Below are 18,415 nucleotides of genomic sequence, written 5' to 3'. Positions count from 1 at the left end.
AATAACAAAAGCAGCTAATACAACAAAATATATTTATAATAACTCAATAATACCCTTAGTATTGACAAGATACAAATAAGATTTTAAGTGTCTCGGCCCTTTGCTAAACCAATCAATGAATTTCTAAATCATGTAGAGCAAATTGCTGATTCCTAGAGAATGAATGCCAGAATAAATTAAGTGGGAAATGTTAGTTTAATGACTTTTTTAATAAAGAGTAAAAAAAAAATTATTTGCATCTCATTAAGAGCCAATGGATAGAGTTAAAGTAATAATTCACCAGGCCAAGCTGACTGTAAACAGCTTGGGGATTTTTGAAGGTTAATATTTTAAATATACAATTGCAAATTCTTGTCTTCTCTTACAGTTTTTTTCTTTTGTTGTTCCATTTGCTTGATTTTTAAGAATGGTTATGGATGTGGGAGTCTCATTTTGGTGGCCAGTCTGATCTCAGTTTCTAAGTTCAAGTCCACCTCCACCTCCCAAGTTGGCATGTGCCAACATGGCTGGCTTACTCATTGCCTTTTGAGTTGATCCTGTGTCAGATGAGGTGCCACTTTAACAGTCCTGTTTTTTTAGTTTATCTGTATTCTCCTGTGTATGTGTGTGTCAGTGCATGTTAGGAAGTAACAGTGATCACTCATGTGAGAAGAATTTGTTTTCTTTAATGGTTTTGAATTTTATATTCATTTTTAGTTTTCACACTTTTATAGTTTTTTTAATGTAAAAAGAAATCATCCCAATTAGATTTCTTCAAATGCAGACACATTAATTTATATTAAATTTAGTTTTTATACCTGTTTATTGTTTGCTTATAAATAGAACAGGTCATAGAAAATATTGTTAATGTGCTTACTATATTTTATGAAATAAACCTTATGTTTGCATAATAGTCTGATGTCTTTAAAACCTTTGACAAATATTATCTTACAACTGTGATCTGGGGATTCTTCATCCCAATACCCAGCTTTTCACTCCTTCCACCACCGACTACCTATCTGCTCGTTTTCTCTATTGTACAACTTTTCTTGCATGTCCACTCATCAGCATACTGCCAAGTCTTAATTTATTTTTTTATTACTTAAATTTTTTCATTTATTTTACACCACAACCACAGCTTCCCTTTCCTCATCCCTCCCCTCTGCCATCCCCTAATCCACCCCTCTTCCAACTCTGTTCAGAAAGGGGCAGGCCTCCCATGTGTGCTAACAAAGCATGGTCTATCAAGTTGAGGTAGAACTGAGCTCTCCTCTCCTTGTATTAAGGCTGGACAAGGCAACCCAGTATTAGGAACAGGTTCCCAAAAGTGACCCAAAACTGTTAGGGATAGACCACACACCCACTTCTAGGAGTCCCACAAGTAGACCAAGTCACACAACCATCACACATATGCAGAGGTCCTAGGTCTGCCCCATGCAGGCTCCCTATCTCTCATAGTCTGTGAACTCTCATGAGCAGGCCAGTTGCTTTTGTGGGTCCCCTTGTGGTAACCCTGACATTTCTGGCTTTTACAATCCTTCCTCCTACTCCTCAACAGGATTCCCTGGGATCAGCCCAGTCCAAGTCAAGTCTTACACCCCTTTGCAGTTCTTCCAGAATTCTCATCCTCCATCTTCATTGTGCATAACCTTTAACATCTTTTTTTCATCCCAGTTTCATTGATAAAATCAATATTATGAGAGTCACCAGATTACTGTTCCACATTAATTTCTCTGAATTTTACATGATACATGATTAATTTAGTATCAGTGAATGATCCAGGTAAGATTTCTGTATACCCAAGCCAAAATGATGTGATGAATGTTTTTTAGGCATATAGTGTAGATTTTGGTTAATAATAGCCTTTATTTATCATCTTGCTCTTACAGATCATCCTACTTTGATGATGTCTATAAAGTGAGCATTTGGAATACAACAGATAGCTATATGGGCTCGGGCTCCATTTCTCTTAAGTGTGTGTAATTTATAGTAAGATGTGTAACTTACAACACTTCATTGGACTTCTATTTTAATCAAATATATTTATTTTGACAGACATTTAATGAACTCTTTGATGCACACAAAACAGAAGGTGATATCTTTGCTATTGTCTCCAAAGCTGAAGAATTTGATCAAATTAAGGTAAGATTACTTGAGGTTTGAATTAAATGTATATGACATAAGTATATCAATTTATCAAAACTTATAATTAATTATAATTTCTCATATATATGACTTAAACAGCATATTACATTTAGAATATCAATACATTAACAGTGTCCAATATCCTAAAATTATAGTTTATATCATTTTTTGCTTTTGCTCCAAATCAGTAATTTTGTAGATATTATAGTATTGAAACTATCAAATAAAGCTGGGGTAGTGGTACACCCTTTAGTCCTAGCATTTGGGAGACAACGGAGCTCTGTGAGCCTGTTCTACATAGCAAGTTCTAGGCCATCAGAGTTACTTACACAGTGAGACCCACAGAAAGGTGTAGAGGGAGGTGGGAAAGAGAAATTATTGAATAATGTAAGTGAATAGCCTTTGGACTACTAAAAGATAAAGTTCATTGAAGAAAAGAAAATACCTGCATGATTTAGATTTAGATTTGACTATTTCTGTACTATCTATATTGTAACTTAATTTCACTAACAGTAAAAACTTAAATACTCTGAAATATGAAATAGTACTTCACAACTTTAAGGTATGAATGTGTTATGCCTTATAAAAATATGTGACTATAATGAATGCATTTGAAGATAATCAAGTTTGCCCTAATCCAGTTGGACAGAGGTTTAACTCTGAGCAAATAAAAAAAATGAAATCTCATCAATTGAAGGATAGTAAGGTCAGATGATTTAATTTTTAAGGCATAGCAAATTTTTATGTGTCAATGGAAACTTTATTATTAGTTATGAATAATAAAATGTAATTGTTTCAGCTTCCAGATAGTTTCATATTGTATTTTACAACTACCTGTGGGAAAATGATTTCAGTACTACAGAAATAAAGTGTTGTCATATAAAGTAGAAGCTTGTACAAACATACAGGTTAATTTGAACAAGAAAATTTTCCTTAATTCAATCAAAGTATTAATATAAAAAGCTTACCTCTTCCAGGTCAGAGAAGAGGAAGTAGAGGAGCTAGATGCCTTGTTAAACAATTTCTGTGAACTCTCAGCTCCTGGAGGTGTGGAAAATAGTTACGGGAAAATAAACATCTTGCTTCAGACCTACATTAGCCGAGGAGAGATGGACAGTTTCTCCCTTATATCAGATTCTGCATATGTTGCCCAGGTAAGACAGTCTTTAATCTTTTACCATTTTTGCTGATCTTTGGAGATTAGTCCATGATATACTGAGAATGCTGTCAACTGCCATTTTAATCTTAAACCTGTTTCCAATCATTTGTACATCTCGTATCTAATCTGTTCTCATAGATCAGGACTGGAATCCCATTTGGCTATAACAAATTTACTGTTAAATATAAATAAATGTATCTCATTCCCTGTGTACATTTTTGTAGATATCTCTTTTAAAATACATAATCTTGACTGCTTGGTAGCATGCAACTTAGGTGGAGCTCTGTGAGTTCAAGGTCAGCAGGGACTATATAGTGAGAAACAAACACACACACAAAAAAACTGGTAATCTTCTCTACTAGTGATACTTAAAAGTTGAGAGCTAAAAGACAACTATTCCCTAAACTACAACTCATTTACTTTATAACTTTTTAAATTCTGGTAGAAAATGAAGTAAAGCAAAATACCTTATTTTGTGCATTTGCTTTTTGCCTTTCAGATAGACATAGGTTATAAAACAAAGTATGTTCCTTTCCTTTTAAGTATGCATTTATAATATATTTTAGTAATGTCTCCCTTAAAGTGATACAAAATTGAAACTAAATCTGGTTTAGAATGTGTGAGATTTTTATTCTCTCTCTCTCATATACACATATTGAGACATGATCTCACTCTGCAGCCGTAGATGGCCTGAAAATTACAATGTATTCACACAGATCCACTGTCTATGACTCTGCCATCCCCCTCCTCAGCACTGGGATTAAAGATGAGCACTAGCACTCCTGGCTTTATGTTCTTAATTTCGTTCACATTAACATAGAAAAAGAACATGTATGTGTTACATGAATATTAATAGTCATGAGTACTCAAGAAGGCTTTCAAATAGCTGAAAATAGAAGATATTTAAAAACATGAACTCAGATATATTGATAAACAGTTTGAGTGAATATACTAATTTAATCATTATAACTAAGAAACCAGATGGTAATGTCACAGATTATATAAAAGGAAAGAAAATGCAAAAGTTTTCAAATTCTCTCACCCCCCCCCCCCCCCCCCCCCCGATTTTTATAAGAGTCAAGTTTCTGTGGCTGTAAAGAGATGTCAAGAACCAAGGCTGAGCACCTGTGTTCAATCCCTGGAACCCACATGTTGTCAGCTCTCCTGTGACCTACAGACACACACTGTACAACACATGTCCGAGTGTGCACACAAATAAATGTAATGTGTTTAAAAAAATATTGAGCCTGTGTTTATTCATTTAAAATGTACAGATCACTCATTTTGCATTATTATCATCACTTATTTTATATCACTTCAGATTAAAATATTTTGAGCCAGGTTTACCGTTTGCTTTTTATTTATTTGTTTGTTTGTTTATTTATTTATTTTTTTGTTTTGTTTTGTTTTTTGAGACAGGGTTTCTCTGTGTAGCTTTGTGCCTTTCCTGGAACTCACTGTATAGCCCAGGCTGGCCTTGAACTCAGAGATCCGCCTGCCTCTGCCTCCCAAGTGCTGGGATTAAAGGCATGCACCATCACCGCCTGGCACCTTTTGCTTTTTACAAGAACAAACGGGAATGATGTAGGAAAATATGTTTTGGTAATTAAAACTATCAAAATATCATTTTCTTGTTCTCTGCAGCTTAATAAGATACATTTCTGTCATTTCTAATGAGGATTAGCACAGTCCTCAATTATCTAAACATTATTTAAGAATTTAATACTGAAAAAAAACAGAGTTTCTTAGAAGATATGCACATTTTCTCTAAAATTAGAGACCCCTTAACTCTTTGGGTCATTTTTCACCTCATAAATTTGCACTGAGTCATTTGTTTGCCATTTGGAATTTTCAGTTTCAGTTCTTACTATGATGTTGTCTAGATTTGTCAATCTTGATTTTTCAAATATAGAAGTCTATAGGTAATACAAAATATCTCAAGTTCAGGACTGTAAAAACTAGTCTTCTAGTTCCATCTATTTACCTACAAATTTATAATTTCATTTTTCTTTGCAGCTGATAAAATTTCATTGTGCTTATATAGTTTTCATTATCCAATTACCAGTTGATTGATATGTAGACTGATTCCATGTCTAGCATTTGTGAATAGAGGAGTAGTGAACATGGATGAGCAAAGATCTCTGTAGTGGGATGTAGATTTCTTTGGCCATATGCCAAGTAGTGATGTAGCTGCTTCGGTTTCTAGCTTTGTGAGGAAACTCATGCTGATTTCTTTAGAGGTTTAACCAGTTAGCTCATCTAAGCTAAATAAAAATAAGGTTCTCTTTTCTCCACATCCTCACCACCACTATTTGTTTCCATTTCATTTCTTTTTTTTTTTTCCTTTCTTTCTTTTTGGTTTCTCAAGACAGGATTTTTCTCTGTGTCCCTGGCTGTCCTGGAACTCTCTCTGTAGACCAGGCTGGCTTCAAACTCCTCTGCCTCCCAAGTAAAGTTATGTGCCACCTCAGCCCAGCATCATTTCATTTCTTGATGGCAGCCATTATGAGTAGGATTCTACTGTTAGTCTTCATCAGAGAAGTTCCTCTTTGCAAAGAGCAATGGGGAATGCAGAGAGTTGACTGTTCAGGGTGCTAAGAATGAGTGATAATTGATTACTCAGCCCTAAACAAGTCATTTATACTGTTCCATCTAAGTCTCAGAGAACTTTGTAGAAGAGGGGTCAGAAAGACTGTAAGATCCTGAAGATAGAGAGAAGGGCCATGAAACACTGTCTTCTGGTATGACAAAGCCATTGTAGTCTGATCTCACAGTAACTGCAGTTGCTTTCATTGGGTTGTATAAGCCCTGGGCCTACCATCTGTCAATTATAAATTAGGGAAGTTCTTATCCAACCCTGCACTTCCCTCATGAGCTATTGGCTGCTAGTAGAATCTGGGAAAGGGACAGTCAATGTCTTAAGTGTACCCACATTGGAGCACACCAAGCTCCAGTGGACAGTTCCAAGGCCATGTGCATATTCACATTCCCACTTAAACATAGTGGATCACAGAACAAAACAAAATGACCTGAATGTGTTAAAGGGTCTTGTAGAGAAGACAGAGTATTTACAGGGTAGAGGAGCATAGGAGGGACAGAAAGGTGAGGATATATAGTGTACATTTCTAGATTTTTCAAAGAACAAATTTAATAAAAATTACCATTTTAAAAACTAAATGACCTTTAATAAAGCAGTTTCTAAAGTTAATGATAAAGGAAGGTGAAAAAACAAGTGGAATCAAGATGTTGTGATAGTTTTAAAAGGTTCTATATGTCTATAAATAAAGTTACCAGAGACCACTGAGCTTGCAGTCTTAGCGTTAGATTAGAGTTCTTTATCCCTGGTACTAAATAGATGCTGACATCAAATAGCTCTTTGATATTAGTCAATTGTTCATTTTTCCAAGGCTTAGTTTGTCCAACAGTAAAACCAAAATATTGCTATCAATAACATGGAGTTGCTGTGAAATTAAATGAGTGCTCTATTTGTAAAGCTAGTTACATCGTTTGCTTTATAGAAGACCATTGGAATGACCATTTAATATTGGTCACTGCACTCACCAGTATTTCCTTTGTCACCCTTCCCTTATTAATTTCTCTCCTGGCTGAAATGTAAATCTTCCTGAATTCTTATTTAAATTGGTCAAAAACTTAATCATTGCATAATATATTTAGGGATATCTCAATCTGTTTCTTATATTGTAGGTACTTGAGCAGCCTGTCAGCTACCTTGTTTGCCTTTTGTCTACCTATTTCATTCCTGCTCAGAAGGTATAAGGAAAGAGCTTCCTAGGAATGTAGAGAGTTTAATAAATAACATGGACACAGTAGTAATGTGACTACTCTTATTCTAGTGGAAGATAATTAAGATTATGTAAGGAAAGTTGTTGCTCATAATTCAAGTATGTAGCTTGATTTGCCCTTCTTCTGAGTCTAGTTGGAATAATAAATTTACTGACATTTAAAAGCACATTGTTATCTAACTACCAATCTTCCCCTTTTGTTCTTCAGAATGCAGCTAGAATTGTTCGTGCTCTCTTTGAAATTGCACTGAGGAAACGTTGGCCTACCATGACCTACAGGCTTCTGAATCTTAGTAAAGTCATCGACAAGAGACTCTGGGGTTGGGCTAGCCCTTTGAGACAATTTTCTGTGTTACCACCACACATTCTAACAAGATTAGAAGAAAAAAACCTCACTGTGGATAAACTCAAAGACATGAGAAAGGATGAAATAGGTAAGAAAGAAGCAGAAATCTTTACATGTGTTTACCTATGTACATAAAATACCTTGATTGATATATAAATTTGCTGTATTTCCAAATTAAGATAATTTTTACAGTATTTATGACTATTATCTGACTATTTTTGCTCATCTAAGCTAAATAAAAAGAATCTTCAAATTTTATCAAATTATTTCACTGAACTAGCAATTAAAATAGTTATATTATCAAACTTTTATACATAGAATCTTATCCATAAATGATGAGACTCATTAGATGTTCATTAACAATTAAATTCAATATTTAATTAATTTGAGTAACTTTTGTCATGTGTGTCAGCAATTTTACATTTTAAAATCGAGTGGTAGCTGGGGATATAGCTGAATAATGAAGCACTAGCCTGGCAGGAATCCCCCTGCACTACCAAGGTAAAATAAGAATTTTGTGGACATTAAGCTTTGCAGTTCACCTCAGTTTGTTAGCCTTCTTAATTACACATATCTATGTATTTAAACCCAGTTGATATCAGTCTGTACATAGAATTTGTGTTCTTTTTTCCACATAATAATGAGAAGTCCTTGCCACATATTTCTGTAAAATTTAACACCGTATTGTAAAACTTGTATTATAACTAGGAAATACTTTGCTTCTGAGTAGGATGGATACTGCTTCTGCAGGGAGGCAGGCTGCAGATCACAAGGGGTGCTACTGTTGGGCTTCCAGTATTATTGAGAGACTAAGAATATTAATAATTATACTTACAGTTGAAGGATTTTTTTTTTATAGAATGATAAAAGGAGAACATCAATAGAAAGAAATTGTGATTGTTAAAAAGGGAACTTGAGAATATATAGTAAATGTATATTTTTTTAAATAAAAACTATCAACTTTAATTTCAAATTTGGTCAAGGTTAAAGTATATTGATTTATTAATGTGTGCCCTTCAAAAAATTCTAAAAATAAAAATTCTAAGATAAAAGAAATCTTGATGATAGAAAATGTAATCTAGTTCTGCTTACTTAAACTTGTCAGTCACATGTGTAGTTAGTTATATTTATTTTGTAACATCTGACTTGTATATGTGTCTGTATTGTAGAATCTGATTATTTATGAAAATAAGCATAAGTAGTTAATGTATTCTGATAGATTAGAACTTATATTTTATCTTTATGTTTTCTAGAATGTCATATGAATGGTGTCTCATTTTACTGAAATATTTCTATAAGTGTATAAAGTTCTAACACAGGCCATGAATAAATTAATGACTATTTTCACAAAATGCTTCATAACTTCAATACTATATCATGAACTAAGTTAGAAAGAAATGGGTCTCTTTATAGTTGTTTAAATAGTATCAAAGCTCAGCAATTTTCAGAACCCGATTAATAACCTAAACAAACCCTGATACTAGTTTTCTAAGCTATGAATTGCTAATTCAAGTTAACTATTACAAAATATTCAAACATGCCAGGTCAAGAATGTCAGCTATTTTACATAGCAAATCATAAAACAAGCAATAAAATCACCATCTCTGAAATCTCATTTACAAGTCAGATTATATGGGGCATATTTTTTTTTCTATGTGATACTTTCAGGTCACATTTTGCATCACGTGAATATTGGACTGAAGGTTAAACAATGTGTTCATCAGATCCCTTCTGTTACAATGGAAGCTTCCATTCAGCCCATCACACGGACTGTCCTCCGAGTGTCACTGAGTGTCCACCCGGATTTCTCTTGGAATGATCAGGTAGAACTGGAAACACCTAAATCCATGTTATGCTAAAGCGTCTGTACTACAGGTTCCACCAAACCTCCTTATATCTATCCCAAAGATATATATATATATATATATATATATATATATATATATATATATATATATATATATATATAGAGAGAGAGAGAGAGAGAGAGAGAGAGAGAGAGAGAGAGAGAGAGTGTCTTCATTGACAGCATGATAGTAGTAGTTATTCTCATTTGTAAGAAAATATAGTATATTGATCTGTCATCAACCAATGAATCTTCCCGCATCTAATGAATTTACAGTTTCAACATTAAACTGTATGTCAGTAGATTCAGCTCCCTAAGCTGAGCCACACTGGCTGTGTTCTTCCATGTTATCCATGTTATCATCTTTACCATTTCTACTTTGTCACTTTAGCTAGCCACTAATTTGATATTCTATTTGCTAACAGATACATTTTTAAGTCTTAGTGTCTGTAAAGTTACCATTCCCTTGTTTTCTTAAAAATTAGGATACTAGGAAAAATACTCTATATTTTCTTCCTTGTCACCACTTTCTTTGATAGATTTCTTCCTCAGTGCAGTGACATTCAAAGTCTAGCATTAGCCATAATTAATAGGGTTTTTTTCTTTATATCTCTGAATATGTAGTATTTTTACACATAACTCTTGTTCAAAATGTCTTTCCTGTCCTGCTTACTTCTGTTTTTATTTTCATTCATTACTTCCTGCTTTAAAACCATATATTTTAAATCCTAACAGTAAGGTTGGGGCCGCAGCACTGTTGGTGGTATTTGTGGTCCTGAGCGGCATCCCTACCACCACATGAAACAGGTGTGCTGGCACATCCTGCAGTCCAGCTCCTGGAGGGAGCTCAGCATAGTGAGGTTCAGACCAGCCTGGGCTGCTAAAGATTCTTTCAAGGCAAAATAGGAGAGAACTAATATTAACGATCTACTCTGAATCATCTTGCTATTCAGTTACCAGCATTCCTTGAACTAATTAATGTGTTAGAAATTATAACTATAAAAGCAAGTCAGAATCTCTCTGCTGGGAAGAGGCCCCTGGGGGAAGATAAGTCACTCAGTAATTAGTATACCTGTGTACCTGTGGTTACCCCACATAGTTCCTGTAAGAACCGAGTTAAATATGAGTGAATGACTTTTATTCAGCCATGTGTTGTAGAATCACCTAGCCATGCTGCTAATCCCATGTGCAATTGCTCTAAGGTGCTCAGACTTCTGAGTCCTAGAGTTTCCTAATCTCCAAATATGCATTAATAATAATTATATTATTATAATAATATTCTCAGAATATTCTCAGAATTGATCTGAGGAACAAGTGATGGTAATATAAATTTACTTTAATATTCCTCTAAAGATAGAATTTTATACAAAATATAAAGGTATAGTTAGCCATTAAAAATAATGTTTGAAATTTTATGCCTGTGTGAAATGGATAAAACTTTTACTGGTTCAGTTATTTTCTCTAACATCCATGGTAATCCTCTAGAGTTAACACTCTCAGGTAGAATGTTATGGTCTTTAAAATTGGAAAACGAAACTTGCTTCTACTTGAAGGAAGGAAGATAGTTTGATTTCCTGTGCGACAAAAGGTCCACAGGTAGAGTAGGTGCCTCAGAATGTTTAAGGCTGCTAGTTAATCATACCAACTGTGTCCAGGAATTTTTCACCTCTGCTTTGCTGACATTGTTGAGTACTTACCAAATATTTCATACTTCCCTTTTCAAATTGAACTGTTAAACTGAGCAAGGAAACACATCCCTTCACCCTCAGCCTAGAACACAGATTTAGCCCAAATTTGTTGTGGACTGCTCCTTTACCTTCTGTCAGGAGAATTCCATGAACTCCTTATTTTTTGAAAACCAGAATTGCCCCAGGGGATGTGGCCACTTAGGTAAGAAATGAACACGGAGCAAGATTGTGCCTTGTAAGGGAGAAGGAGCGAGCCTGAAATGGATAAACAAAATATGGTTTATTAATCTAGTGAAACATTAACTGATAATAATGAGTGAAGTACTGATACATACTGAGTTAGATTAAAAAGCCAGTCATAAAAGTCCACAGAGTACAATTCCATTTATATTAAATATGCAGAATAGAGAATCTATAGTGAATAATTTTAGCTAGTTTTACCTTTTTTTTCTGGAGGTGATGAAATGTTCTAAAATTACATTGTGGCTGTAGTTGTGCAGCTTTGTAAATATGTTAAGTTGCCTTTCATATTTTAAATAAGTAAACTAATAGACACTATAATAGTGAAGTTGCTGAAGAGAGCAATAGATGTAGAGTATATAAACAGCTTGTCTTGAATTGTGATACTTAGAAGAACTGTAATACTACTTTTCTAGGTCCATGGAACAGTAGGGGAACCATGGTGGATTTGGGTGGAAGATCCTACAAATGACCATATTTATCACTCAGAGTACTTTTTAGCTCTTAAAAAACAGGTAAATACATATTTATATGGCTCTTCCCTTATTTTGCTGCCATGAAGAGAAAATATAAACAATTTCTGCTGTTTATTTTCTTTCTAAATGATATTCCATTAAAACTTAATTTATTATTATTTCTGCCTCTTTTAAAGGAAGACAGTGATTAAATGTATGGTATTGATAAATCAGTATGATGATTGTTTGAGAATTTTAATTACAATTTTGTTCATGTGTTAAGTCGTGGCTCCCAGGGTTGAAGAATATGTAATGTAGATGAAATAAGTAATCATTAGGTATTATATGCATACAATATAGTGAGAACATTGAATCACCTAGTGAAAATTCTTTATAAGTTGCCAATAAAAGACTTAGTTTAGCCCTGAAAAATACCTATAATTAGCATTATACAGATTGATCAGGTTGTAAATTGTATATTTAGGAATATTTACACATGCATGTAAGAGCAACTGATGGAAAAAGAGGCCATGAATTTGAAAGAATGCAAGGAGTATATGGGAAGGTTTGGAGGGAGAAAGGAGGGGTTAATCATATTATAATCATAATTATATATTTTCATTGTAATCTCAAAAAGTAAATGAAATAATTTTTAAAATCTTAGCTTCTTGCCATGTCTTTATTGCCTTGCTTGTAGTTTCACTTTTTATCAAAGAGAAAAGGGAAGCTTCAAGCTGAAAAAAATCTTGTGAGGGCATCAAATTTGTTTTGTTGAATTTGTCTTTATATCAATGTTTATTATAAGTAATTGTGGTATTTCTCTTATGGTATTTATAGGAATAATGTAAATATTAGTATAGCAATTAAAATTTTAAAAATGGAGTTAAGTAAACAAATCAAAGCAATACCTGTAAATGCATGTTAAATAGCACAAAATGAGTATAAACCTTACCTAAAAGTACGTTGGGTTCTTTTAAAGGGAATCACACAAGAGTTGCTGAAATACCTAAGAATCTCATCTTCTAATAACCCAGTGTGCTTTATTATCAGTGTATCTTGTGTAGGTACTGCTTTCTTAACAGTAGACTACTGTGACCTTTACAGCAGTAGAAGACTCATATTTACTTGAGATTTTATTTCACACCAGGTTATTAATAAAGAACCTCAACTTCTGATATTCACAATCCCTATTTTTGAGCCTTTGCCCTCTCAGTACTACATTCGAGCAGTGTCTGATAGATGGCTAGGGGCTGAGGCTGTTTGCATTATCAACTTTCAACATCTGATTCTACCAGAGAGACATCCTCCCCATACAGGTAAAGTGGCTTACTAATTTGAATCATTACTTTCCACCAAACTACTGTTATGTACGTTGAATAGAGTTTAATTTAGTGCCATGATTTTTTAGTTTAAATAGCATTGAAATAGGCCAGTTTTGATGGACTTTGAAAGGATGGCACTCCTTCTCTGCTGCTTCATCTCCATTTATGTAGTTATTATAATTTCTTCATGTGTGCTTGCTTTCTCATTCAGCTGTGTTTATTACGTGTTCTTTGAAATATCTGAGATACGATTTGAAAGGTTTTAGATTTTGGATTCTCAGATCAGGCGTGCCAATAGGTATGCTAAATTATCATTATTCAATTCTGAACTTTTCTTTCTCCCATTGATGTTCTTCAATATCTAAAATGTTTTGATACTAAGGCTTCATGGTTTTTTGTTTTTTATTCAGAAGAGGATTTACAAATACCCACAGTGACTGTGTACTGCAAATAGCATAAAACCTTCATATCAACTCCCTCCCATATTTTAGCTTTATGGCAACTAGTGGTAACACATACTGAATGGTTTCTCATTGTTGCGTTTGTAAAATTCCGTTTTAGATTTTCATAAGGTGAAATTAAATAATGCATTGATTAATTTAAAAGCCTCAGGAAATTTTTGAAATAGATTTCATAGGGTACTTGAAATTATCATCATAAATAGTCAGTCATACACATTTCCAGTTTTTATCAACCAACATAAGGCATTATTCAAGAGGAAAACTTTCACAATTAAATGCTACTTATGAATTTTTAATTAACTCACTACACAATCCTGTAGAAAGTGAAAAAAAGCTTTAATATGACTAATCTTTACCATTTTGGTCAAATTTATACCTTATTTATTACGTTTGTTTACCTCAGGAGAGTCTTTATAATGCAGCTCAGTTCCTCTTTGATTTTTTTTGACAAAAGAGAATGATTTATCAAAACAAAAAGATAGAGATATGATAGTATCACTATCATAATCTGCTTACAGGTGAACTTTCTGACATTTCTGTTTGTTTCACTTTCATTGTATGTACAATCCAGAATTTATAATAAGATATATAAAATGTTTGGTGTTTTATTTAAAATACATATTTTGATATCAGTAGATTTCTTTAACTAATGTGCTTAATTTTATAGTATATTATCATTATATTCTAATGCTCAGTTATTTCACAGTTAAGCAACCAAGCAGATATCAGCGTAATACCTTATTCTGACTACATTTTCTTTTTTTTTTTACCCCACCCCTAACTGCATTTTCAAAACTGAAAATTTGCCATCATGATTATCTCAATTGATTTTCAAAATGTACAGGATAATTCAGTGATCCCAGGGTATATTTGGCTCAATGTCCATGTAAACACATCATTGAATTTAAGTCACTCAAACAAAGTCACTGAAGTATTTGCATTGAACATTTATAATAATTGCCCACTTATCATGCAACATGATTGATTTTCTACTCTTCCTAAAAACATATCTGTGCCCTATTTGACATTGCAAACTTTGATTTCCTTCCACTCTCCCTTCTTGATTTAGAGTTTTACAGAAAATTGAATGACAGAAAACACATGGCTAACCATGCAGTAGAACCAAGCAGTAGGAAAGGATTAGCTCTTTTACTTTTAAGTAGACCTTTTAATAAGAAAATCAACCATATGCTACATTTTGAAACCATACAGTCAAGATCTAATTCAGAGTATTGTCTTCTTGCTGAACTTTTAAATTGAACCTAATTTAAACTTCGTCATTATAACAATCTTGGCGGTAATACCACAGTGTTTTAACTGGTAGATTTCTAGAAATGGGAAAATATGAAGTCTTGGTACATAGGGGTATGTATTAATAGGTGAAACTTTCTCTAAATTATTTTAATTTCCAGTTCCTTAGGTCTCTAGTCTACATGATGAAAAGGACCAATCTACTTTCTTTGAATGTTTCTTGCGATGGGTTTTGCTCTTTCCAATTATTCTCTGTAGTACAATTTTCTTAAGTTCCCATTAGCTGTGGCAGTTCTTTACTTGGCTGCTCTGCCTGACCAGTGTATAACAGATCAAAATTCATTTGTTGGTAAATGTTACAGTACTGAAGTTTGTAGGTGGTATTTTGCTTTGTTTATGCATTAAGGTAGATCTAGTTTTGTTCTGTAACTTGAATGCTCTCACGAACTTGGATATCTAAGTTTTTATGCCACTTGGTAGAGAAAGACCCAGTTGGTTTATCATAGGAACCTTCCAGAATAGCATTCAGCATGTTACTATGATGTGGTGAGTGGGTAAACAGATGTTACTGGTGTGTAAGATTTAAGGATTATTTTAAATATTTGAAATACAATGTCCAGTGCTGTGCATAGTTTTTTTTTAATTGCTATTTATTTATTTATTTATTTATTTATTTATTTATTTATTTATTTATTTTGGTGATTTTATGGCAGTACCTATCATGTTTTTCAGAATTGTTGGACCTTCAGCCTTTACCAGTCACAGCTTTGGGGTGCAAAGCATATGAAGCTCTATATAACTTCAGCCACTTCAACCCAGTACAGACACAAATATTCCACACACTCTATCACACAGACTGTAATGTCCTGCTTGGAGCCCCCACTGGTTCAGGAAAGACGGTTGCAGCTGAATTAGCCATTTTCAGAGTCTTCAACAAGTATCCCACTTCAAAGGTCAGTTTAAAGATTCGTGTGTTTATAGTCAATCTAAAAAGACAGTTCTTAGTCTCCGCTATAGAAAGTTCTAAATATACTGTCAGGACCCAGAGAGATTGTTTACTGGCAGAAATTTTTCCAAAGGGAATACATCAGTATTAAAATAATTTCCTTGACAAAAAAAAAAAAAAAATAGTAATTTACCTCAAATTTAGAGCCCTCTAGTTGAATCTTTCCCTTGTTATATCTACAATTCATTGGTGGGCCTGTAATAAGATACCTGGTTTATAGCCATGTTCATAAGATACACAGCAACCTACAATCAAATCCTCTGGCTATGAAGGAAGTGCTACTACTTTATTAATTTGACTATATAAACGGAATAAGAAGAGTTATTCTACATTGTTCTAGTCTTATGAAATTTTGAGTATTTAGCACAGCAATTTTAACTCTACTTCCCAGACTATCATAAGGTCTTCAGAATTTATTTATTCTACATAAGTGAAATATATAACCTTTGAACAGTATCTCCCCATTCCCTTACTCCTATCCCTTATAACCTTCATTCTTCTCCACTTCCATGAAGGCAGCTATGTGAAACTAGAAAAATACAGAAGAAAAGGGGCAGGGGGTGGAAATTCCTTGACACTGATCTTGTCCGTCAATTCTGTTTTTTTGGCGATAGATGTGTGTGTGTGTGTGTGTGTGTGTGTGTGTGTGTGTATCTATATCTATATCTATATCTATATATATCTTTAGGGTTTTCTTGTTTTGTTTTGTTTTTCAAGACAGGGTTTCTCTGTAGCTTTGGAGTCTGTCCTGGAACTCACTCTGTAAACCAGAATGGCCTCAAACTCTCAGAGATCTGCCTGTCTCTGCCTCCCAAGTGCTGGGATTAAAGGCGTGTGCCACCACCACCTAGCTAGGGTTTTCTATAAATCATGTGAGTACCTCATATTGAAAGTAGAGATACTTTTAGATTGTGATTCAGAAGTATTGAACTTCCTTTTTGGAGGGTTTTCCAATTAAGTGCCTTTTTATTGCTTATCTTTACTCTCCCGCTTTTCAATGTTAGGTGGTTATTCACCCATAAAGAACACATTGCACACTAGAACAGCTCAACTAAATTGCAAGATGTTGAAAACGAAGATTTTGGACATATCATACTTCGTTTTTTTAGATTATCAAAGAGAAGTTTGTGGTATTTTTCAAAAAGTAAAACAGCTAAAATTTATAACTAGCATCAGTTTGCACTAAACTTAAACAACCAGTTTCTCTTTTAAACTTCAAAATTAATGACTGTCCTCAAATATTCTATGAGCTCATATAAATTCTATACAAAATACAGGAAAACTTTTTTGTCATTAGAATTCTATTCTTAAATAATGTGTTATTTCATAATTGTTGGCTTGCATTATGTTAAACTATAGTGTCATCATAAAATATCTGATTTTTTAAATACTCTAAAAAATGTGTCCTTTTGTTTTTTAATAGGATGTTTATGATATCTAGTTGTCTTATTTTGTATAAATGTAAAGTTAATTGTATTCCCTTCATTGATTTTAACACTGTAATGTTCATTGTTAAAGGGATCTTTAAATTCACATTGTTCTATTTTGACAAATTTTGTATTTCTTATTTACAGATGCTGTTATTTTCATGAGTCCTTTTGTCTCCGTTCCCTTTTAGGCAGTGTATATCGCACCCCTGAAGGCTCTAGTGCGTGAAAGGATGCATGACTGGAGAATTAGAATAGAAGAGAAGCTTGGTAAAAAGTAAGAAGTTTACCATTACTAGAATTATATCAATATTCTAATTATTTTAAGTGTGAAAATGTAATCATTTAGTTACCGAATATGAATACTGTCATTTGACATACCTTTTCCAAAATATCTTTATTCCAAAAATATATCAATTTTCTTTCATATAATTGAGAATAATTTCTAGAAACTACTTTAAAAGCATTCCTCATGTAACTTACTCAATGAAAAAAAGTAGATTTTTGAAAAAAAATTATTTTTTGTTAATATTTTAGTATTTGATAAGACTGTTTATTACAGTACTGTTTATTACAGTACTGTTTATCAGCAAGACTGCAGACAACTTGATCGTCCCATAATGCACTTCCAAGTAAATAATGGTACACACGCAAAATGCAAATTTTGTGTATCTCAACAAAAGAATAATCACTATGTACTGAATGAAACTCTACAGGGATTAGGATTAAAAAAGAAAGAGAGAAGCAAGCTGTCCTACCTCTTCTATGGGCTGGAGGACTGGACTGTTACAGACTGTTAACTATAAATTTCTTTAGCCCCAGATGTATTCCATATTCCATATAATATGTAAAATGTAAATCTCAAAACATTAAAGAAATAAATAGGTGCTTTGGGAGCAAGCCTTTCCCCTTTGTTCTCTTTTCTCAGTCTGAATCTAGATGTACAAGTTTTGTTTAGTAATTACTAAAAATGGGGAATTTACCCCTCGATTTGCCTGTGTGTTATATACCTCTTCTATGCTTTCAAGGGTAACTTCCTTTTTCAGTGTGAAGCTGAGACCCCCTGAGAAAGGTGGCATTTAGTTACCCCTCTGATCTTGTTTATATCCCAGTGTGTTTCAGGTTTTCTGTTACCTATAGAAAATTCCATCCTAAGAAATTAATTTAAGCTTGCAAATAATTGTTTTTAACAACTGCCCTAACAAAATAACACTTTCCCTAAGCAAATAGATTTAAAAAAAAAAAAAAAGTGTCACGTGCAGTTGCACATGACTGAAATCTTAGGCA

At 33.5% G+C, this 18,415-nt stretch overlaps 1 protein-coding gene across 5 annotated transcripts in view; it reads left to right on the top strand.

Annotated features, from left to right (window-relative positions):
- Positions 1–18,415, top strand: part of Ascc3 (activating signal cointegrator 1 complex subunit 3) — a 337,712-nt gene that overhangs the window by 182,579 nt on the left and 136,718 nt on the right. For all 5 annotated transcript variants that reach the window (XM_052751374.1, XM_052751375.1, XM_052751376.1 and 2 more), the window contains 8 exons: positions 2,035–2,121; positions 3,102–3,278; positions 7,295–7,520; positions 9,101–9,255; positions 11,623–11,721; positions 12,809–12,977; positions 15,428–15,648; positions 17,320–17,405. In XM_052751374.1, coding sequence (XP_052607334.1) covers positions 2,035–2,121; positions 3,102–3,278; positions 7,295–7,520; positions 9,101–9,255; positions 11,623–11,721; positions 12,809–12,977; positions 15,428–15,648; positions 17,320–17,405 — 1,220 coding nt within the window. The remainder of the gene's footprint in view (positions 1–2,034; positions 2,122–3,101; positions 3,279–7,294; positions 7,521–9,100; positions 9,256–11,622; positions 11,722–12,808; positions 12,978–15,427; positions 15,649–17,319; positions 17,406–18,415) is intronic.

The sequence above is a fragment of the Peromyscus californicus genome, unplaced genomic scaffold, assembly GCF_007827085.1.
Source record: "Peromyscus californicus insignis strain IS unplaced genomic scaffold, ASM782708v3 Scaffold_22__1_contigs__length_63687245, whole genome shotgun sequence".
NCBI classification, from domain to species: Eukaryota; Metazoa; Chordata; class Mammalia; order Rodentia; family Cricetidae; genus Peromyscus; species Peromyscus californicus.
This window is presented reverse-complemented; position numbering and strand designations above follow the sequence as displayed.